Below are 26,548 nucleotides of genomic sequence, written 5' to 3' on the forward strand. Positions count from 1 at the left end.
GTACTCCCCAATCCTGGAACTGCTGCCACTCCCTAAATATCAATTTCCCTCCTTCCCAGTGGGAAGAATGATGACTATATTATACTCTTCCTTCTCTCCTTTGTCTCTGGAGGGCAGCAGCTTAGAGCACTGAGCTGGATCTGGAGGGGGAGAGGCCCTAGAGCTGGTCTAGAGAGAAGCTGATACCTCTGGTGGGGGGGGGGGAGTCAGAGAAGGAAGGGCCTCCAATGGGCAGATGGGAATTGTATCCCTGACTTTGGCCTCATTAGAGGGAACATTTCTTGGTCTTCCTTTGTTTGTGGCTGGGTAAATGTGCAGGACCATTTCCTTAACCAGACAGGTTTGGGGGGGGCTCATCTGCAGGGCATTTTGGGTGAATTCCTAGGGTGGTAGGCAGGGAAGGGCCAGAGGCTTGGTGCTGTCCGTGGTCCTTACACCAAGCCAGCCGGTGACAGTGTGTGTGTTTGTGTGGTGGTGGTGGTGGTGGGGGGACTGGCCTTGGGGGAGACTCTCCAGGGCTGCAGGAGGGTTTGCCAACAGCCCTGGAGGAGCAGCAGAGAGGGTTTCTGTGACCTGAGCCGAGGCTGGGAGCTAGCATGCTTGTATGGAGCTGCCACTAATGTTGGCCTCATTAGCATCCCCCCATCTCCAACCAGCCCGGAGTCTCAGGGGATGCACTGAATTTAAGGGCCCCGACTCCTTCCTCAGGCTTTGTGACCCAGCTCTGGAGGTCTGTCCCCCATGGCGGCTTCTGGCCTGTCAGTGCTGCCGCCGTTGCCAGCCTTAGAAGTCCATCATACATACGGGAAGAAGCTTCAAGAAGGCGTCCATTGAGTTTCCCAAACCGATTGGGCCTTGTCTTTGTGTGTTCCAGCCAAGACCTGCCCTGGTAACATGGTCTACCTGGAGAGCGGCTCCCCCTGCATGGATACCTGCTCCCACCTGGAAGTCAGCAACCTCTGTGAGGAGCACTACATGGATGGCTGCTTCTGCCCTGAAGGTAGGCGGCGGGCACTGCTCCCAGCCCCCATCCTCCTAGCCCCTCAGCTTCTCCTCCCTGCTTCTGCCTAGAGGAGGCTGCCATTAGAAGCCTGACCTATGCTTGCTTAGAGTGTCCCTTTCAGGCCTGCCCACACTGGTCCAGAGAGGCAGAGCCTGAAAGACCAAGAAAACATGGTGGACTCAAATCCAGGGAACTGATGGGGGGGGCAGTAAACACCCCCCCCCCTCTTCTTGTGTGCCTACTTCCTACAAAGAGAGAAAAATGCCTAAGCTGGAGGCAGCAAGTAGGTAGCTACGAAGCACAGCTCTGAAGCTCTGAGCTGTGTCCTCTTGGCCAAGTAACTCGGGCTCTTTGGGGCTCAGGTTCCCTCCTCCAAGATGGGGGGCCTCAACTAGGCTTCTCCAGGTCCCGTGGTTCCAGAAGGTGGTTCCTGAAGCTCCAGGTCTTTCAGGGAGAACTCGAACTCCACATTTGGGACCTCTCACTAGATCCTCCTCCCACATACCCCCTTAGAGATGGTCACCGACTTTCCCAATCGTGGGCAGGCAGAGAGAGGAGAGCCAGGGACCATCAGCTCCATTCTCTGAGCACTTGCTGTGCCCAGAGCCATGGCTAGGCACTAGGGGGGGTGGTGAAGCAGTGTGGGCAAAGCTACAGAAACTCTGTCTCCTAGAGCCCCCGGGGGCAGAGCCTCCAGCAGGAGGGCCTCCTTGCTTGCTGAGGGCCTGGGGCTCAGAGCAGCCCTTTTCTCCTTCACCCAGGCACTGTGTATGATGACATCACGGGCAATGGCTGTATCCAGGTGAGCCAGTGCAGTTGCAAACTGCATGGCCACCTTTATGCCCCCGGGAAGCAGATCACCGGTGACTGTGAGGAGTGGTGAGTACGGCATGGAGCTGCTGTGTCGGGGCTCGTTCCCTGGCTCCGGAGGGGAGGGCAGGGGGCAGAGGTGGAGGGGGCCCAGGGCTGTGGGACTGACAGGCTGCTTCTGACTCTTCCTTCCGCGCTCTGTCCATGCAGTGTCTGTAACGCTGGCCGGTGGGTGTGCAAGGACCTGCCCTGCCCTGGCACGTGTGCCTTGGAAGGTGGATCCCACATCACCACTTTTGATGGGAAGAAGTATACCTTTCATGGAGACTGTTACTACATTCTGGCCAAGGTGGGCCTGGATGCTCTTGTGGCAAGTGGAGGCGTGAAGAGCATTGAGCGCTCTGCCTTTGCTCGGGGCCCCAAGAGGTTCTCCAGAGGGGGGATCCTCGGGCACGCGCCCTGGGAATGCTCCGAGCTCACAGGGCTGGGGCTACCCCAGGGGACACTGTGGGGCCCCCTCAGTGAGTCAGGAGGGTCCTGCGATCTTCTTCTTTCCTCAAAGTCTGTGGGCAGGTGTTTGGGCCACCTTTATCCAGCCTCACAAGGTGTCCTGGGCCAAATGTAAAGCCCTTTACAAACCATACAGCGCCTCATAAATGCTGCCCAGTAGCGTCAGTCATTTTTACTCAACTACCCACCCACTCATCCCAGCATCCATCCTTGCCACAAAACACTGATGAAGGACCTAGTGGGCCCAAAGCTTCGTTAGACCTTTAGGGGTCACTGAGTCCAGAGAAGACTCTCCTGTGCTCATGTTGGCTCATCTGTTTGAGCACAAGAGGAGGTAGCACCACAGTGCACAGAAAGCTTGTCCTGGAGTTCTGGAGTCAGGAAGACCTGAGTTCAAATCCAGGTTCAGACTCCTACTGGTTGCCTGACCTTGGACAAGTCACTTAACTTCTGTTTGCCTCTGTTCCTTCACTGTAAAATGGGAATAATTATAGCTGCCTCCCAGAGTTGTTGTGAGAGTCGAATGAGATAATATTTGTAAAAAGTACTTAGCACAGTGCCTGGCACATAGCAGGTACTGTATAAATGCTTATTCCTTCTCCCTTTTCCCACAAGAGCTGTTGGGAGGTCAGCAGACTGAGGAAAACGAGGCCTTGGGGCAGAAGGTCTCTTCCCATCACTCCCCATCTCCCGCAATACCCTCTGAGAACTTCTGTGAGGCTGGTCAGCCCGTCTGTCCCAGAAGGATCTGGTGGCTACAAGTCCCCGAGGGCATAGTTTTTCATTGGCAGGAATACAAGCTACCTTTTGAGTCAGATGCTCCTCAGGCTGGAAGGGCAACCTCCCGTGGCTCCCAATTGCCCATTACATTCTGAGATGGAGGCTTGGCATCTCTTGCCCACCGCAGCCTGGCACAGGCCTTCCATTGTAACTCCCCCCCACATGCTCTGGCCTCCAGCTAAATGGAATGCTTTGCATTCTCCCACCTGGCTTACCTTTGCTCAGGCTGTTCCCCTTCCACATAAGGCTCTTTCTCCCTTTTAGATCCAATGAATTCTCCACCTCGACCCACTTAGGCATTACCTCTCTGGGCTCTGCCAGAGCACTGTTCTCGCCCCTCCTGGAGGGACCCAGCGTATGCCTTCGTCTACATGACTGGGCTCCGGGTTCAGCCTTATTGACAGGTTCAGAACCGGAGCCTGCTGGGCCAAGCAGGTTCTCCCTGTCAGCAGCAAGCTATAGCCACGGGAGAGGGAGGGCTCACATTGGGTCCAGTAAGGGTTCTTGTGAGGTTCAGCAGTGGCACCCTCTACTCACCACCTCCACCCCCAACTGCAGGGTAACACCAATGACTCCTATGCCCTCCTGGGAGAGCTCACACCCTGTGGTTCCACAGACAAGCAGACCTGCCTGAAGACAGTTGTGCTGCTGACTGACAAGAAGAAGAATGTGAGTGTCTCTGCCTGCCACGGGGTGGCCACGCTTTGTCCACCTGGCTGGCTTCTCCAGAGTTAGCTCCTGAACCTTGTCTGGCCACTCAGTGACCAGTACAGGGGCTACAGGGCAGCTCCTGGGCCCCCTCAGACCTCTGTCCTTTAGCAGAGCCTGAGGGCTAGAAAACCTATGGAGGTGTTTCCTTAGGGTGTTACGCACCCTGGAAGAGAAGGGCCAGCAAGGGCCTGCCTAATCTAACCCGTGCGAAGGTCGTTTGGCGAGGGGTGCCCAAGGGGCTCTGCTGGGGCTCCGTGGCAGGCTGCCTGAGGGGAGCCATGTGTCTTGTCGGGGCGCTCTGGAGGCCGTGCTCCCCATGACCCCCCTCCTGCCCCTCTCCTCCTCCAAGGCCCTGGCCACCTCCCGATACCATCTTCCCCTGGGGCTGCTCTGGGAATGTGGGGCTCCAGCTCAGGCTGGTGATGGGAGGACTTTCCTGCCTTCTCTCCTTTCTGCAGATTGTGGCCTTTAAGTCTGACGGCAGCGTGCTTCTGAACGAGCTGGAGGTCCACCTGCCCCATGTCACTGGTGAGCGGGCCACCGAAGCAGGGTGGGATGGCCTCCATTCCCACTGCCAACAGGGGGAGGGAAGGACCCCTGGGAATTCTGGAGGACACACCTCTGACATCAGCAGCATCAGGAACGGGATGGGGGCCACCCTTCTGAAGCAGCCATTCACAGCAGCTGCTCAAGGAGGAGAAACGCTAAGGAGCACTGGCCTATGCAAAGGGGGGTGAGAAGACACAGCTTGTCCAAGGTCCCACGGAGCGGGTGGCAGAGGAGGCTCTTGAGAGCTGGACCTCCCCTCCTAGGCTGGTGCCCCCTCCCCTCCCATGGTTTATTGCCTCTCCAAGACTGATGGTCCTCTTCCCTGCGGTTTTGCCTTGCAGCGAGCTTCTCCATCTTCCAGCCTTCGTCCTACCACATCATCGTGCACACCGCCTGCGGCCTCAAGCTGCAGATCCAGCTGGTGCCAGTCATGCAGCTGTTCATAACCATGGGCCAGGCTTTCCAGGGCAAAGTTCAAGGTGGGGGCTCCTGAGCGCGCTCCCTGGGCCCGGGGTCCTCTCTCCCCAACGGCCCTCTTCCATCCTGCTTCCTTTTGTTTCTGCTCCAGGTCTTTGTGGGAATTTCAATGGAATGGAAAGTGATGACTTCAAAACAGCAGGAGGTCTCATCGAGGCAACAGGTTCTGGCTTTGCCAACACCTGGAAGGCCCAGTCCAGCTGCCACGACAAACTAGACTGGCTGGATGACCCTTGTTCTCTCAGCATTGAAAATGGTAAGATTGGCACCGTCGGTCCAGGAGAGGTGGGTCATGGCCACCTTTTCCTCCAGCATAAAACTCTTCAAGACCATCTGCCACTGCTTCCTGTCCTCTGGGGCCCAAGGACACAAGCCTGGGGGCTAGGACCCAGGCCAATCACCGGGCAGTGTTTCCTGGGCCATAGATCCATTGTTGGGAGGGACACAGGCTGGCACCATTTCCCTTCCTTCTGCTGGAGTGCCCAGAGGATCTGAGTCTCTCTCTCCCAGGTTACCCTCAGACCCTCACGTTTTTACACACACTTTCACACATACTCAATCTCACACAGACCCGCTTCCACGGTCTATCACCCTCCTTCCTCCTCCCTCAAGATGACAAGTGGGTGGTGAAAGCAGCACTGGGTCCTTGAGACAGGCTGTCAGAGGCCCCAGTGGAGAATGATGATCCCAGCGTGGACAGTAGCCACACCTGCCTCGGGCTGACTTTGTCTGTCCTTGTGGGCCAGCTTCTGAGCAGCCCTGCTGAGCTGGCCACAGAAGTCCCAGGCCATCAAGGGAAGGGAGAAGCCTTGCTGTGGTCCTGAGGAGCTCAACCACCCATCCCCTCCCCTTGTCTCCTTCCTCCTCAGCCAATTATGCAGAGCACTGGTGCTCGCTGCTCAAGAAGGAAGAAACCCCCTTCGCCACGTGCCACTCAGTCGTGGATCCTGTGGAATATTACAAGGTGATTACACTTCTGTCTGGCCCAGGCTAGTGCCCCAAACACTGAATAATATAGGCAGAAGGTATGGCTATGTGGGACACAGAAGGGGGCCTTGGGGGTGGGGGAGGATAGGCCAGAGGCTCAGGTACTCCCCAGGTGGACGGTGCTGTCCTGAGACATGGGAACAAGCATGGCATCAGACCTCATGGCTCCTCTGTCTTCCCCAGCAACACCAGTACAAAGTGTGGCACAAGAGATCATAGGACCTGGAAGTTAGGGAGAGAAAAGCACCTACTATGTGCCATGCTCTGGTTGTGTGCTTTACAAATATCTGGTTTGAGTCTCACAACCACTCTAGGAGGTGGGTGCTGTTATTGTTCCCATTTTACAGTGGAGGAAACTAAGGCAAACAGGTGAGGTGACTTGCCCAGTGTCATATAGCCAGGAAGTGTGTGAGGTCAGATTTGAATTCAGGTCTCCCTGATTCAGTCCTCTATCCACCGCATCATCTAAGAAGCCATAGAGTCCACCTCCCTCATTTTATAGCTGCAGAAGCTGGGGCTGAGAAAGGTTAAATGATCAGAGGCGCAGTGGAGGAGTGACCACAGAGGAGGAGGGAATCTGGGAAGCTTCCTGGAAGAGGTAGCATTTGAGATGGACCCTGAAGAGGGGGTAGGATGTCAACAGGCAGAGAAATGGGCCTGGCCCAAGGGAGGGGAGAAGCATTCCAGACAGAGGAAAGACCGTGGAGGAGGGCCCCCCTTGCGGGGGGCACTGGCACACACAGTAGGCAGACACTGTCAGGCCAGGCGTTCCAAGCTCCTTCTGCTCCGGAGGGCGCATCTCCGACTCTCCCGCGTAGCCTCTGCAGAAAGGCCGAGGCCGCGGCTGGAGCAGACGCGTGGTGCTCTGTCCAAGGTGCTGGCCGGCCAGGCGGCTCTCTGAGGCAGCTCTTGGCCTAGTAGCCCCTGGGCCGGGCCAGCCTGGCCAGCCTGGCATTGAGGAGACGCAGAGCTGGGGGAGGGGGCGAGGAGGGCTTCGGGCGCTCCCGGCAGTCGCCCTTCTCTCCTCCGTCTCCCGGGGCCTCGAACCTCGCCTTTGTTTTTGATCCTAGAGGTGCAAGTACGATACGTGTAACTGCCAGAACAACGAGGACTGCATGTGCGCCGCCCTCTCGTCCTACGCCAGAGCCTGCTCGGCCAAAGGGGTCACGCTGTGGGGCTGGCGGGAGCGCGTCTGTAGTAAGTGCTGGGGCCTCCGAGGGCCACCTAGAGAAGCCAGGCGCCATCTTGGCCCCAGGAGAGGGAAGGCTGCGGCGGGGCTTCCCAAAGACGCCGCGGAGGCCAATTCGCCCGGGTGGGTGAGGCAGCCTTGCCGATGTCATGCCGCGGGGCCGCTTCAGAGCAGCCACGGCCACGCCGAGGCCCCTGGCGCCAGCAGAGACCTTGGCCACGAGCCATCCGCCCCTCCCGCACCCCTGGCGGCCACCGGGGCGCTCTGGGGCTGAGACGCAGGACCCGGCCAGCCTCCTGGCTCGGGCGGCTCATTCTAGCGTCCCAGGGCAGATCAGGGAGGTGGAGGGGGCTCGGGGGGGGGCCTGCGCTGCCTCACTCACCCGCCCTCCCGCCCCCCAGACAAGGACATCAAATCCTGCCCCAACTCCCAGATCTTCCTGTACAACCTGACCACGTGCCAGCAGACCTGCCGCTCCCTCTCCGAGGCGGACAAGCACTGTCTCAAGGGCTTTGCTCCCGTGGACGGCTGCGGCTGCCCTGACCACACCTACATGGACGAGAAGGGTCGCTGCGTGCCGCTATCCAAATGCTCCTGCTACCACAGGGGCTTGTACCTGGAGGCAGGGGAGGTGGTCCTGAAGCAAGACGAGCGTTGGTGCGTGTCCAGGGGACAACAAGGGAGGAGGGGGTCACCGAGGCTCCCTTGGGGCAGCCGTTTGGTTCTTTGGGGCGAGGGGCCCTGGGAAGCCAGACCCTGCCTCTACTCTGTCCAATGGGTAGACTGGGTGACTATGGACAAGTCACTTCGTGGCCCAAGGCCTCAGCTGGGCCCATTTTCCAGAGAGGGAGACTGAGGCTCAAGGGTGCTCTGGGGATGGAAGGAGCAGGTCCCGGCAGCACCACTAGGGAACCAGGCTGCCTGGGGCCACTTCTCTCTTCTGCTCACCATCCTTTTTCCTTCTCAGTGTCTGTCGGGATGGGAGACTCCACTGCATTCAAGTCAAGCTTATTGGTCAAAGTAAGTCGGCCCACGACTTGGGGCGGGCCTGCCTTCTCTCTAGGGCCCCTGAGGCTGTCCTGCTTGTGCCCACCTGCTCCCCTGGCTCTCCCTGTCCTTGGCGGGCGGGGCCCTAAGGACCGTCCTCCTGCCCCCACATCCTCATGCTACATGCCCTTGTGCCCACCTGCCCACATCCCCCTCCTCTTTGTGCCCCCTCATTCCCAAGACCCGAAGGCTTGGCTCCCTCTGACCAGCTCTCCCCCCGTGACAGGTTGTGCTGCCCCCAAGATCCATGTGGACTGTGACAATCTCACAGCCTTGACCACCCAGAGGCCCCACCCCATCAGCTGCCAGAGCCTGGGGAGTGGCTATGTGAGTTGGGGGAGGGGAACACTCTGCTTGGCCTCCTGAGCAGACCAGGACTGAGTTTCTCTGGTGACCCCAACCTTTCTTGGCTGGGCTTTTCTCACTCCTGGAGCCCAGTTTTTGTTTGTTCTTGGCTGAGGTCCAAGGCCCAGTTTGGGACGGGGGAGGGGCAACTTCTACAAGTAGCCCTGGGCTCCCGCTAGCCTCAGTTTTGACATCCTGGATATGGGCATGATGGAGAGCTCTACCTTCTCCCAGGAGATCACACAGGGTGCCTCCTGCCCCCATGATCTAGGTCTATCCTGCTTCCTGCAGAGCCAGCTGTTTGTGGCGGCCCTCCCAGAGGCCCCTGGGCTCTGGACAGCTCAGGCAGCCTGAGGGCCTGAGGCTAGAAGGCCCTTTGCCTCCGGCTGTTTTTTGGGGGGTGCTGCCCTCTCCTGGGGACAGAGGCTGGGGCTAGGCATAGGGACCTCCCTGGAGGGAGCTATAACAGCCTCCCTTTGCCTACCCCTTAGTACCAAACAGAATGTGTCACTGGCTGCATGTGCCCCTTTGGGTTGATTGATGATGGCCGGGGTGGCTGTGTGAAGGAGCACGAGTGCCCATGCGTCCACAACAAAGAACTCTATTCACCTGGAGAGAAGATCAGTGTGGACTGCAACACCTGGTGAGAGAGCCTGGGATGCCCAGGGATGCCCCTGCCCTAACTTTGAGACCCTGTTCCTGAGGCAGGACCCGGGAAGGAGAGGAGCTACCCACCTCCTCCTCTCCAGTCTCCCCTTCCTCCTAGGCCAGGATCCAGCCTCATCTCTTTCTGCCTTTCCCCTTGAACTTAGCTGACTGGCAGACAAGCCCGTGGGCAAGGCAGTGTCCTAGGAGTGGCTTCCCTAGCCAGGGCCCGGGGAGAGGATCCTTTGCCCGCTTGGCCCCTGGTGGAGTGGGCTTGGCAGGCAGTCTGTAGTGATGGTAATTCTTCTGTGGCCTGACTGCCCCCAGGAAGGTAGTGTCATGAGCTGTACAAGGCTTCTTGTAGACTTAGGGGTGCCCTGGGTTCGAGTGCTAGCTCTGCTGATTGCTGTCTGTGTGACCTGGGACAAGACCCTGAAGACAAGACAATGTTCCCATGGTCCTGACCTCAGAATCTTGGTGTGCTCCAGAAATGGGGCATTCCTAGGCCAAGGCCAAAGGTTGCCTTTCTCCAAATGGGCACAGCTCCCTGAGGTTTTCCTTCTCTTCTCAGCACATGCAAGAGAGGAAGCTGGGAGTGTACCAAGTCTGTGTGCCATGGCACGTGTTCCATCTACGGAAGTGGCCATTATATCACCTTTGATAGAAAGTACTATGACTTTGATGGACACTGCTCCTATGTGGCTGCCCAGGTGAGTTCTCCTGGTCTCCTGGCCCCCCAAGCCAGGTCAACAAGGATCCATTAAGCACCTTCTGGGTGCTGGGGAGGGAAAGGGGAGCTACAAAGACAGGTGGGAGGCTGTCCTTGCTCGTGACTTCTCCTGCATCACGCAGACTTTCACCAGCTGAGAACCACAAGGCCTGGCAGTGCCCACGTCCTCCCTGTGCAGCGGTGTTGCTAGGGAGGATGCTGCCTTCACTCTCACTCATTCCAGACATCCTCCTTCTCTAGGACTATTGTGGCCAGAAGAACTCCCAGGGCTCCTTCAGCATCATCACAGAGAATGTGCCCTGTGGGACCACAGGGGTGACCTGCTCCAAGGCCATTAAGATCTTCCTGGGAGTGAGTACCACAGCACCGTGGCAGTGGCTCTTTCTGCTCTGTCCACCAGGGGCACTGGGGGAATGGCAGCTCCTCCCTGAGAATAGCTAATGAAGCCACTGTCCCTTGTGCCTGCAGAGAACGGAGCTGAAGCTGGAGGACAAGCATCGCCGGGTGATCCATCGCGATGTGGGGCAACACGTGTCTTACATCACCCGAGAGGTGGGCCTGTACCTGGTCATTGAGGCCAGCAATGGCATCATTGTCATCTGGGACAAGAGGACCACCATCTTCATCAAACTTGCCCCGACTTTCAAGGTGAGCATTCAGAGCCTCTGCTTTGGGGTTTGAGGCTCCCAAGACCATGGATTCAGAGCCATTGAGTCCAACCTCCTCAGGATGCAGGTGAGGGCTTGGGGTCCAGAGAGGTCAAAGACTCTTACAGGGAATGTTTGAGGCAGAATTTGAACCCAAGTCTGTGACTCCAAGTGTAGTGGCCTGCCCCACCATGTTTCCTTGAGAGTTGAACTTTACCCTCAATTGCTCTGCTTGTCCTGCTCCTGCCTTAGGAGGAGCACACCGAGACCTGGAGAAGGAGGTGACTTGGCCAAGGCCATGTAGGAACTGAGCAGAGCCAGGCCCTGTGACTCCAAACCCAGGGCTCTTTCCACAGCCCCAGACCACACCATTAACCCTGGCAGGCTATTTAGGAAGAGGACAGAGGGGCTAACTCTGTGGCTAATCCTAGAGACGTGTCCCATGTCATTATGTGCTATCTGGGATAAAAGCCCAGCTTTCCTGATGTAGCTCTGGTCGTGTGTCAGGAGACCCCCATGGGCTCTTGGGAGGGAGGGAGCCTCCAGGAGAATGCCCGCCAGAGACCTGGAGGAAATGGGGGCTGAGATTCTGACCACATGACTCTCCAGGCAAGAAGATGACCCAGATGTGCTGAACAGAGGCTGAGGGATGCTTGTGAGCAAAGATGGAACTCTAAGAGGACAGAAGTGCCCCCTCCCCTCCCCTCATTTCCTTCCTCTCTCCCCCTGGCTTCACACACACACACACACACACACACACACACACACACACACACTATACTGGCTGTTGCGTGGATTACAAACATCTGTGGATTTCTTCTTTAGGGTACTGTGTGTGGCCTGTGTGGCAACTTTGATGACCGTTCCAACAATGACTTCACCACAAGGGACCACATGATAGTCAGCAATGCCCTGGACTTCGGGAACAGCTGGAAGGAGGCCCACACCTGTCCAGACGTAGACAAGACCTTTGAACCATGTGTCTTGAACCCACATCGCCAGTCCTGGGCAGAGAAACAGTGCAGTATTCTGAAAAGCCAAGTATTTCAAGCCTGCCACAGCAAGGTAGGTGGGACAGTCCTGGGGGAGCATGGGCAGGATGGGAAGAAGAGGCTGCTGCCCCACTTCCAGGGGGACCATGGAGGGAATTCATGGACACAGATGGGAGACAGAGCGGGGCAGCTGAGTCTTCAGGGTCTGACGCCTGCCCCACGTCTGCTGTGAGCCCCAGACCCTCTCTACCGTGGCTGTGGATCTCTCTGGGCCCAGCTTAAAGGATCTGAGGAAGAGCTCACACAGTGCCCAGGCAGGCTTAACACAGCTACCACATGTCCCTTCCGGAGGAGACTAGAGGCCCCTTTGCTGGGGTTCCAGTTTCTCCGGGGCAGGTACCATGCTTGGAGATCTCCGGCACCTCCTTCAGTACCTCAGACAGCGCCCTCTGCACATCCCAAGAGACCTTTCATGCTGAACTCAGGAATGAGTGGCTGACTGCAGCCCTGAGGAGGTCTTGGAGGCTTAGCTTGCCGTGCCCTCAGAGAAGAGAAGCAGGGTTTGGGCCAGAGAAGGGTTACTGTCTGTCCCTTTGCAGCATCTTATTCCTTCAGTTCAGTGAAAGACAACATCGCTTTTTCCTTCAAGCTTACCGTCAGAGACAGGGACAGAGGCAGAGAGAAAGCTGGGATGGGGGTGTGGAGAAGGAGAATACAGAGGTGGGGGAGGCTGGGGAGGAGGGAGAGGGCTAGCTGATGAGTATAACACAAGTTAGAATGGGAGCGAAGGGTTGGGCTGGTCAGCCTCAGGGCCTCCTGGGTCCAGTGAGGGGACCCTGACGCACTGGGCTTCTGGGCTGTTTGCCTGCCAGGTGGACCCTGCTCCTTTCTACTCTGCCTGTGTTCACGACTCATGTTCCTGTGACACGGGGGGTGACTGTGAGTGCTTCTGCTCTGCTGTAGCCTCCTATGCCCAGGAGTGCACCAAGGAGGGGGCTTGTGTCTACTGGAGGACCCCTGACTTGTGTCGTAAGTGCCCACCTCTGTGTCCTGGGAGGGGCGTTGGAGGAGGGGGACGGTATGCTGCTTTGCCTGTGCTTGGCCCTGCTTCGGAAAGGTTCCTTTACTGCGAGGCTCTGGGTTTTCAGCAGGAGGAATGAGGACCTTTACCCATCCAATAAGGTGGGGCAGAGCAGGGGCAGGGGTGAAGGTAGGGTGTGCCTGCTTCTGTCCCCACCTTCCTCTCACCTTCCCTGTGGCCCATGAAGCAGGGAAGGGCCTTCCCCTTTCTTATGGCTGGGGAGCAGTTGGTCACCAGCTCTCCTCTCCCTCTGCTCCCTCCCAGCGATCTTCTGTGACTACTACAACCCCCCTGATGAGTGTGAATGGCACTACGAGCCCTGTGGGAACCGGAGCTTTGAGACCTGCCGCACCATTAACAACATCCATTCCAACATTTCAGTGTCTTACCTGGAAGGTAAGAGCCCTGAGGCCCTGGGGGGACCCTCACTGGCCATGGCCCTGGATTCTGGGACCAGAGGGTGCTGCCATCCAAGACACTGGCTCTGATCCCTTTCTTTCAGCTGGGATGGTGGCTGCTGAAGGAGAATTTCCCCTTCTTCCAAAGCCAAGACAGAATCCTCCTGCTCCTCCTTTTCCTCTTCCTCCATAAGAGTGAAAAGCCTCCCTGGCCAGAGGAGGGGGAGCCTCCCCAGGGCCCCAGGGGCAATGGCTGGCACGGGGAAGTCTTGGAAGGATGGCAGCTCAGAACAGCCCAGAACAGCCAATGCTTCTTCAGGAAGGGGAGATAAGGACCTTCCCATTCCTTCCCAAGCTGAGCTACAACCTTGGCTTCTTCTGCCCTTTGCTGCCTGTAGGCTGCTATCCCAGATGCCCTCCAGATAGGCCCATCTTTGATGAAGACAAGAAAAAGTGTGTGCCAGCCGACCAGTGTGGCTGCTACGTAAATGACGAGCACTATGAACCCAATGAGGAGATCCCCACAGACGAAATCTGCCAGTCTTGGTACGGAAGCGCCTGAGCCTGCTGGCCCGAGGCATCAGCGTGGCTCCTTCCCTTCTTCCCTTCGCTGAGGCCTGTCCTGAGAGAGGTCGGCCTGAGGCAGGGCCCAGGGGAAGATGGACCAAGGCGCCTCATTTCCTTGGCCCCTTTGCTGAATTTGCTTCCTGATACAGAGCCCTGGAGGGGGGTGCTGAGGAAGAACCCATTAAGGGAAGCCTAGGCAGGGGAGCAGAGCAGAGGAGGCCTGGGAGAAGGAAGGGCCCGTCCGCCTCCTTGACTCTTACCCAGTCATAGTTGCTCTCATCCCATTGCAATGAGCTGGCTGCATCAGGCAGTTCGCTAAGCACCAAATAGAGCGTTAATAAAAAGAAAGACAGTCCCTGCCCTCAAAGAGCCTACATCCAGTGGGTGGGAGCGGGGAAGCACCATATGCAAGGAGGCAGGGAAGGGGGGTCCAAGAGGGACCCACCATGGGGGCGCCTTGTTCCAGGAAGGGCAGCAGACACGCAGTGGAATGAGCTGAAGGTCCAGCTTTGGTCCTCTATAGAGGCAGGCACAGGGAGGAGTTTGATACTGTGGACTCCCGAGTGCTCCAATCAGAAGAGAGAAGAGGCTGGGGGTGTGGCCTCAATCAAGGCTTGAGTTCGAAGCCTGATGATGAGCTTAACCTGGGACAGCATCTAGTTCAGCGGAGTTGAGCTGCAAAGTGAAGCTGAGGGCTTTGGGGAAGGGCCCAGACCAAGGGTTGCCCAGAGACAAGCCCCTGTCTTAGCTCGAGCTGTTTCTTCTTCCCCTCGTAGCTCATCAGTTAAAGGGCCACTTGGCAATGCCATCTGGATGTGGGTCTTGAATCTATCAGCTCTTCACCCCTTAGTGTGAATTAGGTTTTCAGATCTGTGACATGAGAATTATAGGGGGCTGCCAGAAGGATCGTGTTGGAACTTGGGTGCTTGAGGGAGGGTAGGAATGGGTGGAGGGCTGCAGGGGGGCTTCGGATAGTCAGAAGAAAGGAGCATCTTGGGTGGAAATGGAAAGAAGGTGGGTGAAGGCTACAGCAAAGGAGATGAGCCAGCCAGCCATTGCCACTGTATTCTGGGGCACCTCGTGGATGTCCCCTGGGCAGCTGGCAGACTTGAGTCCTTGAGCTTCTAACTCCTTTGGCTTCCTTTGCAGTGTCTGCACAAACACCTCCAAGGTCTCATGTGAAGAGACGCCAGGTAAGCTTTCCCATCTTTCTGTGTGGACTTTCCTGACCATAGGCTGAACGAGTGAAGGGGCTACACAAGGTGGCAGGGCTCCACCTGGCTCCCTAGTAGCTAAAGGGAATACTTTTTTTAAACCCTCACCTTTCGTTTTGGAATCAATACTGGGTATTGGCTCCAAGGCAGAGGAGTGGTCAGGGCTAGGCAATTTGCCCAGGGCCACTCATCTGGGAAGTGTCTGAGGTCAGATTTGAACTCAGGACCTTCTGTCTCTAGGCCTAGCTCTCCATCCACTGAGCTACCCAGCTGCCCCCTAAAGGGAATACTTTTTAGTGCAATGAGACAGTGAAAGGTGACCTGCTGAGAACCATCTGGGATCAGAGATGCTGCATCTCTCTGTTGAGATCTTCCTCCTGAGATCTGGATTTTGAGTCAGAGAACTCACTCGATCTGTGTGAGCAAGCCAGTTGACTTTGGTTTCCCTCAGGGAGCCAAGAGGAGTGGCTCTTGAGGTGCCCTCTCCCACCCAAGCCACAGGATTCTTCCTCATTCAGTAGCTTCCTGGGATGTTCCTGGGTCGGGAGAGCTGGATGCTGGAAGAATTTGGTGCGAGGCTTCTGGCTTTGTCTTGTGGGCAGCACCCGCTCAGTTGGCCCCTTCTCTGCCTTTTGTTCCTCTCAGGCGTGATAATTAGCCACACCAAGAACGGGTCCTTCTGCTTTTGGGAGCTGTGTGGTCCTAACGGCACTGTGAACCAGTATTTCAACATCTGCGAGACATCGCCTCCTCCTCATATTACTACTCCACCAGTGACAATCACCTCACTGACCACCAGCTCTCCAACCACCACCCTTCCTTCCACCACCAGGATCACCACGACCACCCAAGGTAGTCTCTATCTCTTGCCACCTGATGGATGGGCCACGGCTCCTCTGGGGGCAGAGCTGGGTTTGGTGACTTCAAGTAGCAGAGAAGGGCTGCTTGGGGTGAGCCCTGGTGGAGGTGGGGGCTGGGAATCTCCATGTCTTCAGACTTGTGTCCAGGGTCCCCAGCTGAGATGCCAGTGCCAGGGCTCCATGCTTGGGGGCTCCTCTAATGGGAGCAGCTTTGGGAGCTCCCCATGAATGGCCTAGAAAGCTGAGAGTTCCACTTAGGGGTGGGGCTTTCTCCATGAGAGCTAAAGGGCCATGCCTGGGCTTGGAGTTTGGGCTCCTACTGCCAAAGCCCCCTAGGTGGAGAGAGGAAGGGACTTGGGCTTGTTGGGGAGCTCAGTTGGCTTTTCCTTTGCTCAAATTTTAGGCTACACTATCTCCTCCCCCCACTGCTCCATGTGAGTTCAGGATAGTTTTTTTTAAACCCTCACTTTCCGTCTTGGAGTCAATACTGTGTATTGGCTCCAAGGCAGAATTGTGGTAAGGGCTAGGCCATGGAGGTGAAGTGACTTGCCCAGTGTCTGAGGTCAGATTTGAACCCAGGACCTCCTGTCTCTAGGCTTGGCTCTCCGTCCACTGAGCCACCCAGCTGCCCCCTCAGGGTAGTTTTTGATAACAGATAGCATACAATGAAGGCAGAAAGTAGAGGATAACCCCTCTCCCTCATTGAGAGCAGAATCTCTTTAGAGCCAGGACTCTGGGACTACAGCTAACTCCTGCCTTAGGGGCAAGCCAGGTGATACTGGCACTATGGGTATGCCAGGACAGGCGGGGCTCCGTGAGGTGGAAGCTAGGTTTTCGTGGAATCTTTAAGTGGCCATTTGGGACCGATGACATTTTGGGTGTTGGACAACTCCTTTCTTCCATGAAGGTTTATGTGTAGAAGTAGAGAAGGCTCATGGCTCAGAACTGTCCCAGGTCTGCCATTTCCTAGCTGTATTTCCTTGAGCAAGAACTGCTTACTTTACCCTGGGCCTCAGTTTCCCCATTTGTCTGATGAGAGGCTTTCACTAGTTGATGTCTGTGGTCTTTGGAATCTCTGAACAATGGCAGGGTTGGAAGGAGAAGACTTGCACTTGGTGTAGCAAAAGTCTTTTAGGTCTACCAAGGACACTAGCTACAGTCCTTTGGGTTCCCTCTCCCACCCCCAGCCAGGCACAAATTCCAAATTGTCATTTTGATGTTCCTTCCTAGGAATATGCTGTTTTTGGTCTGATTGGATCAATGAGGATCATCCCCTGACTGGCAGTAATCATGGTGACCGGGAGAGGTTTGATGGGGTGTGCAGTGCCCCCGAGGACATCGAGTGCAGGTCAGCTGAGGAGCCCCATCTCAGCTGGGAAGAGCTGGGCCAGAAGGTACAGTGTAACACCACTTTGGGACTCATTTGTGAAAACGCAGACCAGTTTGGAAATGGACCCTTCGGCCTCTGTTATGACTATGAAATTCGGGTCAATTGTTGTCTGCCCATGGACTCTTGCCCAGGAACGTCACAGAGCACCACGACAACCCCAGGCTCTCCAACCACAACTCACACACTTCCACCTTCAGCTCCGACCTCTATCCCAACACCTTCACCCACCACCACCACCACAGAGACTCCAACACCTTCACCCACCACCACCACCACAGAGACTCCAACACCTTCACCCACCACCACCACCACAGAGACTCCAACACCTTCACCCACCACCACCACCACAGAGACTCCAACACCTTCACCCACCACCACCACCACAGAGACTCCAACACCTTCACCCACCACCACCACCACAGAGACTCCAACACCTTCACCCACCACCACCACCACAGAGACTCCAACACCTTCACCCACCACCACCACCACAGAGACTCCAACACCTTCACCCACCACCACCACCACAGAGACTCCAACACCTTCACCTACCACCATCACTACTGAGACTCCAACACCTTCACCTACCACAACCACCACTGAAACTCCAACACCTTCAACCACCACCACCACCACAGAGACTCCAACACCTTCACCTACCACCATCACTACTGAGACTCCAACACCTTCACCCACCACCACCACCACTGAAACTCCAACACCTTCACCCACCACCACCACTACTGAGACTCCAACACCTACACCTACACCCATTACCACTACCAGCACCCAGACACCCACTCCAAGCATCCCAGAATGTGATCCTGTCTGTGACTGGACTGATTGGGTTGATTCAGGGAAGCCACAATATGGCAAACCAGGTGGTGGTGACTTTGAACTGGTGGAGAATATTTGCAAGGACGGCTGGGTAACCAACATCACATGCAGAGCTGTAATGTTTCCAGACAAGCCACTTGAAACCCTGGGACAAGTCTTAGTGTGTAATACTTCAGTGGGATTGGTGTGTAAAAATGAAGATCAGAAGCCAGGAGGAATGATGCCTATGCCTGGATGTCTCAATTATGAAGTCAAGGTTTATTGTTGTGAGCAGCAGTCCACCTGTGGCACACCAGTGACCACAACTAGCACAACCACCACTACTGAGACTCCAACTCCAACTCCAATACCCACTACTACCACCACAGAAATTCCAACACCTGCACCTACCACCACCACCACTGAAACTCCAACACCTTCACCCTCCACCACCACTATTGAGACTCCAACACCTACACCTACACCCACTACCACCACCACAGAAATTCCAACACCTGCACCTACCACCACCACCACTGAAACTCCAACACCTTCACCCTCCATCACCACTATTGAGACTCCAACACCTACACCTACACCCACTACCACCACCACCACAGAAATTCCAACACCTGCACCTACCACTACCACCACAGAAATGCCAACACCTACACCTACCACTATCATCACTGAGACTCCAACACCTTCACCTTCCACCACCACCACTGAGACTCCAACACCTACACCTACACTCACGACCACCACCACCACCACAGAAATGCCAACACCTGAACCTACCACCACCACCACTGAAACTCCAACACCTTCACCCTCCATCACCACTATTGAGACTCCAACACCTACACCTACACCCACTACCACCACCACCACAGAAATTCCAACACCTGCACCTACCACTACCACCACAGAAATGCCAACACCTACACCTACCACTATCATCACTGAGACTCCAACACCTTCACCTTCCACCACCACTGAGACTCCAACACCTACACCTACACTCACTACCACCACCACCACCACAGAAATGCCAACACCTGAACCTACCACCACCACCACTGAAACTCCAACACCTTCACCCTCCACCACCACTACTGAGACTCCAACACCTACACCTACACCCACTACCACCACCACCACCACCACCACCACAGAAATTCCAACACCTACACCTACCACTACCACCACTGAAACTCCAACACCTTCACCCTCCATCACCACTATTGAGACTCCAACACCTACACCTACACCCACTACCACCACCACCACAGAAATTCCAACACCTGCACCTACCACTACCACCACAGAAATGCCAACACCTACACCTACCACTATCACCACTGAGACTCCAACACCTTCACCTTCCACCACCACCACTGAGACTCCAGCACCTACACCTACCACTACCACCACTGAAACTCCAATACCTACACCCTCTACCACCACTACTGAGACTCCAACTCCAACACCTATAGCCACTACTACCACCACAGAAATTCCAACACCTACACCTACTACCACTACCACAGAGATTCCTACCCCAACACCAACCTCTACCACCCCCACCCCAACAGAGACTCCAACACCCTCTTCTACCACCACCACTACTACCATAGAGACTTCAACTCAAACACCTACACCCACTACCATCATCACTGAAACTCCAATACCTTCATCCACCATTACCATCACTGAGACTCCAATACCTTCCACTACCACCACCACCACTGAGACTCCAACACCTTCACCTACCACTACCACCACTGAAACTCCAACACCTTTATCTACCTCCATCACCACTGAGATTCCAACCCCTTCACCAACCACTATGACCACTGAGACTCCAACACCTTCCACCACTACCACCACCACTGAGACTCCAACACCATCACCTCCTATAACCACCACTGAGACTCCAAAACCTTCAACCACCACCACTATTGAAACTCCAACACCTTCATCCACTACCATCACTGAGACTTCAACAACCTCCATCACCACTACTACCACTACTGAGATTTCAACACCTTCACCTCCTATCACCACCACTGAGACTCCAACACCTTCACCCACCACCACTACTGAGACTCCAACACCTTCATCTACTACCACCACCACTGAGACTCCAACACCTTCATCCACCACCACCACTGAGACTCCAACACCTTCATCCACCACCACCACTGAGACTCCAACACCTTCATCCACCACCACCATGCCAACCATTACCACCACCTCCTCCTCCACCACCACCATCACCATAGAGACTCCAACACCTACACCTACACCCATTACCACTACCAGCACCCAGACACCCACTCCAAGCATCCCAGAATGTGATCCTGTCTGTGACTGGACTGATTGGGTTGATTCAGGGAAGCCACAATATGGCAAACCAGGTGGTGGTGACTTTGAACTGGTGGAGAATATTTGCAAGGACGGCTGGGTAACCAACATCACATGCAGAGCTGTAATGTTTCCAGACAAGCCACTTGAAACCCTGGGACAAGTCTTAGTGTGTAATACTTCAGTGGGATTGGTGTGTAAAAATGAAGATCAGAAGCCAGGAGGAATGATGCCTATGCCTGGATGTCTCAATTATGAAGTCAAGGTTTATTGTTGTGAGCAGCAGTCCACCTGTGGCACACCAGTGACCACAACTAGCACAACCACCACTACTGAGACTCCAACTCCAACTCCAATACCCACTACTACCACCACAGAAATTCCAACACCTGCACCTACCACTACCACCACTGAAACTCCAACACCTTCACCCTCTACCACCACCACTGAGACCCCACCACCCTCTACCACCACCATCACTACTGAGACTCCAACACCTACACCCACTACCACTACCACAGAAACTCCTACTCCAACACCAGCATCTACCACCCACACCCCAACAGAGACTTCAACACCTTCTCCTACCACCATTACCACCACAGAGACTCCTACTCCAACACCAACATCTACCACCAACATCCCAACAGAGACTTCAACACCTTCTCCTACCACCACCACAGAGACTCCAACACCAACACCTACACCCTCCACCACCACCACTGAGACTTCAACACCCTCTACCACCACTGAGACTCCAACACCCTCCTCTACTACCACCACTACAGAGACTCCAACACCCACACCCACCACTACCACCACTGAAACTCCAACACCTACACCCACTACCACTACCACAGAGACTCCTACTCCAACACCAACATCTACCACCCCCATTCCAACAGAGACTCCAACACCTTCTCCTACCACGACCACTACCACAGAGTCTCCAACTCCAACACATACACCCACTACCACCACCACTGAGACTCCAACACCTTCATCCACCACAACTGAGACTCCAACACCTTCCACCACTACCACCACCACTGAAACCCCAACACCAACACCCATTGTCACTACCACAGAGATTCCTACCCCAACACCAACCTCTACCACCCCCACCCCAACAGAGACTCCAACACCCTCTTATACCACCACCACTACCACCAAAGAGACTCCAACTCCACCTACACCCAGTACCACCACCGAGACTATAACATCTACACCTACCACTACCACCACAGAGACTCCAACACCTACACCTACCACTACCACCACTGAAACTCCAATGCCTACACCCACTACCACTACCACAGAGACTCCTACTCCAACATCAACATTCCCCACCTCCACCCCAACAGAGACTCCAACACCCTCTTCTACCACCACCACTACCACAGAGACTCCAACTCCAACACCTACACTCACTACCACCACCCCTGAGACTCCAGAACCTTCATCCACCACCACTGAAACTCCAACACCTTCCACCACCACTACCACCACTGAAATTCCAACACCTACACCCACTACCACAGAGATTCCTACCCCAACACCAACCTCTACCACCCCCACCCCAACAGAGACTCCAACACCCTCTTCTACCACCACCACTACTACCACAGAGACTCCAACTCCACCTACACCCAGTACCACCACCACTGAAACTCCAACACCTTCATCCACTACCACCACCACTGAGACTCCAACACCCTCCACCACCACCACTGAGACTCCAACACCCTCCTCCACTACTACCACCACAGAGACTCCTACTCCAACACCAACATCTACTACCCCCACTCCAACAGAGACTTCAACACTTTCTCCTACCACCACCACTACCACAGAGGCTCCAACTCCAACACCCACACCCTCTACCACCACCATTGAGACTCCAACACCTACACCCACTACCACAGAGACTCCTACTCCAACACCAACATCTACCACCTCCACTCCAACAGAGACATCAACACTTTCTCCTACCACCACCACTATTACAGAGATTCCAACTCCAACACCTTCATCAACCACCACCACCACTGAGACTCCAACACCTACACCCACCACTACCACCACAGAGACTCCAACACCTACACCCACCACTACCACCACAGAGACTCCAACACCTACACCCACCACTACCACCACAGAGACTCCAACACCTACACCCACTACCACTACCACAGAGACTCCTACTCCAACACCAACATCTACCACCCCCACTCCACCAGAGACTTCAACACTTTCTCCTACTACCACCACTGAGGCTCCAACACCTTCATCTATCACCACTACCACTAGGACTCCAACACTTACACCTACCACTACCACTACAGAGACTCCAACACCAAAACCCACTACCACTACCACAGAGACTCCTACTCCAACACCAACATCTACCACATCCACTCCAACAGAGACTTCAACACTTTCTCCTACCACCACCACTATCACAGAGATTCCAACTCCAACACCTTCATTTACCACCACTGAGACTCCAGCACCTTCCACCACTACTTCAACAGAGACTTCAACCCCAACTATGACTACCACAGAGACACCATCCACAACTATGAGAGAGACTCCAACACCACCATCAACCACCACAGAGGCTCCAACTCCAACTCCAACAACTACAGGTGAGGCACCTCCCTCAGGTCTTTCCCTTTTCTCTGCCCTAACCTTTAATTTTAATCCTAACTATTCTAATCACCATTCCTATTGCCATAGCCTTCTTTCCCATTCCAGGTAAAAATGAGCCAAGAAGACTCTCCTTTAGTTCTGTTAGGGTAAATAATCCCATTTTTTCATTCATGGAGAAAAAATGTTGTAAGACAAAAGCCTTTGGATTCTTGATATTGGAGGGCGTCGTATTTCTCAGAGCACTATTTCTATGTCACTGCTCAGGGTGCAGCTTTCATATTAGATACAGGAACTACAGGGGTTTTGGAGATATGAGTAGATGTTTGTTGGTATGTTTGGGAGACACTTAGGTTGGCAGAGAAAAGACTTGGTGGGTATCTTAGTGCTTCCTTCCAATATTTAAAGGCCTGGACTGTGGAAAAGGGATCAGCTTCGTTTTGTTTGGCCCCAGAGGGAAGAATCAGGAACAAGACAGGGTTGGGGAATGAGGGTGCAAACAAGCAGATTTAACCTCTATGAGGAAGAACTTTCCAACAACTAGATCTAGTGGAATAGACTGCTTTAAAAGGTGATGAGCTCCTCGTCATGGAAGGTCTTCTAGCAGAGGCTAGATGGCCAATTGTTGGGAAATTGGAAAGGAGAATTTGGTTCAAGTATTGGTTGCACCAGCTGCCACTGACAGGGAAATGACTCTCTGAGTTACCCTATTCTTCCCTAGTGGGAGGAGAGCTGCCACCAGTGGGTGGGGTTGACATTTTAGATTCATGGTAAATGTGGAATGGGATTGAGGCATAGAAAGGAAGCTCTCTTGAAGCATGTTATGTGCTGCAAGTGGGAGGTAACTGAGTCAAGCTGCCGGTCCATCTCTTCTCTCCAGGGTGATTTGGGACTTGGGACTCTCATTGGCACATGACTATTGTCTGGGTCCAGGCTTCAGGCTGTCCTGAGGGCCTTGTGAATTACTGGTGCCTGGGGGAGCACACTTAGGGACGCTGGCACTGGAGGGTGGCTGCTTTGAAAGATTCCACAGGAGCCTTTGCCTCATCTGCCCTGAGCCCAACAAAACTCCAGCCATCACCTAGTGGTAGTGGCTAGACAAAGAGACATAAAGGCAGACCCAAGATCATGCTCTCGACTGATTCCTTGGGCAGCCAGTTGGCCAGGATGGTGCTTTCCGGGGCTGCCTGGAGGAATCCGAAGAGAGCCCAAATCCTTCAGTTCATTCGGCACCTTCCCAGCTTCCCGTGCCTTGGCTTTAGCAGGCAGGAACCATGAATGCCCTCTGGCCCTTCTCTTTCTAGGCACAGGACCCACCACTCCAACCTTGATGGTAGAGAGCACCACATCGACCACAACAACGACGAGCGGGACCCCGACTCCTTTGGCTTCCACTCCTAGTCCCCCGGCTCCTCCTGAGACCACAACGCCCATTCAGCCTCCCACCAGCACTCTCAGCGTGAGCACCCAGACTACAGCACGCACCACCCCCACCACGGAGCTTTCCACGTTCACCACTTCGCCACTCCCATCTCCCAGCATCAGCATCAGCACGGGTCCCACTGCGGGGACATCCCCCCAGATATACTGCTGCTTCTTGAATGATACATATTACGGACCAGGTGAGAAGCAATGATGGCAGACTCGCTCCCCAAGGCTTCTGGAGAAGATGCTAAGTGTGCTCCCATTCACAGAGGAGGAAATGAGACTAAACACTTGGAGGGCATCAGCTGGAAAGTGGGGTTACCCCCCCCACCCCCCCGCACAGAACCCAGGTGGCTGTCTGCTCCCTACCAGAGCCAGCCCGTAGGGGGAGCTACTCTGGCTCTGGCTGGCTGGTGATTAGTTTTAAAAGCAAACCCTTCCTTCTGTCTTATAAGTTCCAAGGCAGAAGAGTGGTAAGGGCTAGGCAACTGGGGTCAAGTGATTTGTCCAGGTTCACACAGAAAGGAAGTGTCTGAGGTCAAATTTGAACCCAGGATCTATTAATGCCAGGCCTGGCTCTATCCACTGAGCCACCTAACCCCCTCTCACATGAGGTTCTTCTGGTCAAAGGTAGCCTGCAATAACCTCGTCTTCATGTGGTTTGTTGGGCATATTCAGTCCTTTCCCTTTTGGCTTATTGGGGAGGCTTCTTCTTCCCTGGCAGGTGACGTGGTGTACAATGGGACACATGGAGACTACTGCTACTATGTCAACTGCTCCTTTGCCTGTGAATTAGAGATCTTCAACTGGTCCTGTCCTTCCACGCCCCAACCCACCCCAACCTCGACCCCAACCTCACCCTCATCACCAGCCTCATCGCCATCCTCAACGCCCACTCCACCTCCAGGGTGCCCTGACTTTGTGCCACCACGGCAGGTCGGTAGCTGCCCATGCTAAGGCTAGTACTGCTGTCCACTCTTCCCAGTTCCCAGTTCTTGAAAAGTCTACAGGAACTGATCATCTAGTGCCGGCAGATGAGACCTTTGCTTCACACCTTCTCTGAGTCTCCCCCCTCCTCAGACATAGGGCTAGATTTGGGCTGATCCTTCCCTGCTCTCGCCCAGACCCCCAGGAAGCAAGCCTGCCTAGTCTCTTCCCTCTCTAGGCTTCAGTCTGCCCATCCATAATGTAAGTGAGCAGGCCTGGGTGGCTCCTGAGATTTTTTCCAGCTGGAGATCCATAAGCCCAAGAGACGGATAGTTATTTGATTTGGAGAAGAGAGCTTGGAGTTAGAGGCACAGCCTGAGGTCAAGCTCTCTGGCCAAGAAGGGGCCCAAGCTCCAGACTCAGGCTCATTTCCCCACTAACTGGGAGCTCCAGGCTGCTGGAGGGTCCCTCCCTGCCCTCCTCCAAACTCCGGAGGCAAATAGCGTTCCATCTTCCCCCTCCAAGGCCATTTTCATTCCATCTCTTTCATTCGAGTGAGGGCCTGGGGCCAGAGCCTTGGGCCACTAGGCCTGGCTGCGATGTGCTAGCTGGGTCCTCCTGGAGTTCACAGCCTGGTCCTGGCAGATTACTTACTGCTAACAAGCACAGAAGCCCATGCAAGGCGCCCTCCCACAACACCCCCAGGGATTCTATGAATCCCATTCAACAGATGGGGAAATGGGGGGGGGGGGATAAGGGACTGCTCTCCGGCTCAGTAGTGGCCTCAGGTCCAGGGCCCTTTCTTCCATGCTGATTTGCCTTGGAGAGTCAGGACAGGGGTAGGCTGGGGTCCTGGGTCTCCTGGTCCCGGGTCAACGGTCCAGGTTCTAGCTGATGTTTGCTTTTGTCTCTCCTCCCCTGCTCGTAGGAGAACGAGACCTGGTGGCTGTGTAACTGCACCATGGCAGTGTGCAAGCATGATAACACAGTGGAGATTTTCGAGAAGGAGTGCAACCCACCTCCCAAGCCTGTGTGCAGCAATGGCCTCAACCCTGTGTGGGTCCTGGACCCTGATGGCTGCTGCGGCCACTGGGAGTGCGACTGTAAGTGCCTGGCCCCCTCCTGCATCAACCAGCATCCTCCGCTTCCTCCCGTGGCCCCGGAAGAGAGACAAGCGCTGCTGTAGTCACTACAGTAGTGGGTCAGATCTGGCTCCCTGGATTAGTAAGCATCCAGGCCAGGAACTGTCCTAGGTGCTGAGCTCCCGACTGAAAAGGAGCGCTTCAGTGCCCCACAGGGGCTTAGTTGACTAGGAGGGTCGCTTCGGGACTTTGGGGAGAGGAATTCCCAGGTCAAGAGCCTAGCCTTGCTGCCAGGGGATGTGGGCAGATGGTGCCTGATGGCCCTTCCCGGGAATGAGGATTTGGGGGCC

General features: G+C 55.1%; 1 protein-coding gene across 1 annotated transcript in view; it reads left to right on the top strand.

The window, feature by feature from the left end:
- Window positions 1-26,548, top strand: part of MUC2 (mucin 2, oligomeric mucus/gel-forming) — a 45,440-nt gene that overhangs the window by 7,103 nt on the left and 11,789 nt on the right. The window contains 26 exon segments of the mRNA XM_056803554.1: window positions 875-1,000; window positions 1,765-1,882; window positions 2,024-2,162; window positions 3,662-3,772; window positions 4,273-4,342; window positions 4,705-4,842; window positions 4,932-5,096; window positions 5,710-5,804; window positions 6,898-7,024; window positions 7,418-7,673; window positions 7,984-8,036; window positions 8,290-8,390; window positions 8,900-9,051; window positions 9,625-9,763; window positions 10,024-10,134; window positions 10,252-10,431; window positions 11,256-11,495; window positions 12,295-12,451; window positions 12,768-12,899; window positions 13,300-13,447; window positions 14,618-14,661; window positions 15,328-15,537; window positions 16,734-22,763; window positions 24,069-24,386; window positions 24,914-25,125; window positions 26,045-26,219. Of these exon segments, the coding sequence (XP_056659532.1) occupies window positions 875-1,000; window positions 1,765-1,882; window positions 2,024-2,162; window positions 3,662-3,772; window positions 4,273-4,342; window positions 4,705-4,842; window positions 4,932-5,096; window positions 5,710-5,804; window positions 6,898-7,024; window positions 7,418-7,673; window positions 7,984-8,036; window positions 8,290-8,390; window positions 8,900-9,051; window positions 9,625-9,763; window positions 10,024-10,134; window positions 10,252-10,431; window positions 11,256-11,495; window positions 12,295-12,451; window positions 12,768-12,899; window positions 13,300-13,447; window positions 14,618-14,661; window positions 15,328-15,537; window positions 16,734-22,763; window positions 24,069-24,386; window positions 24,914-25,125; window positions 26,045-26,219 (9,747 nt within the window).

This window comes from Monodelphis domestica, chromosome 6, assembly GCF_027887165.1.
Source record: "Monodelphis domestica isolate mMonDom1 chromosome 6, mMonDom1.pri, whole genome shotgun sequence".
NCBI lineage: Eukaryota > Metazoa > Chordata > Mammalia > Didelphimorphia > Didelphidae > Monodelphis > Monodelphis domestica.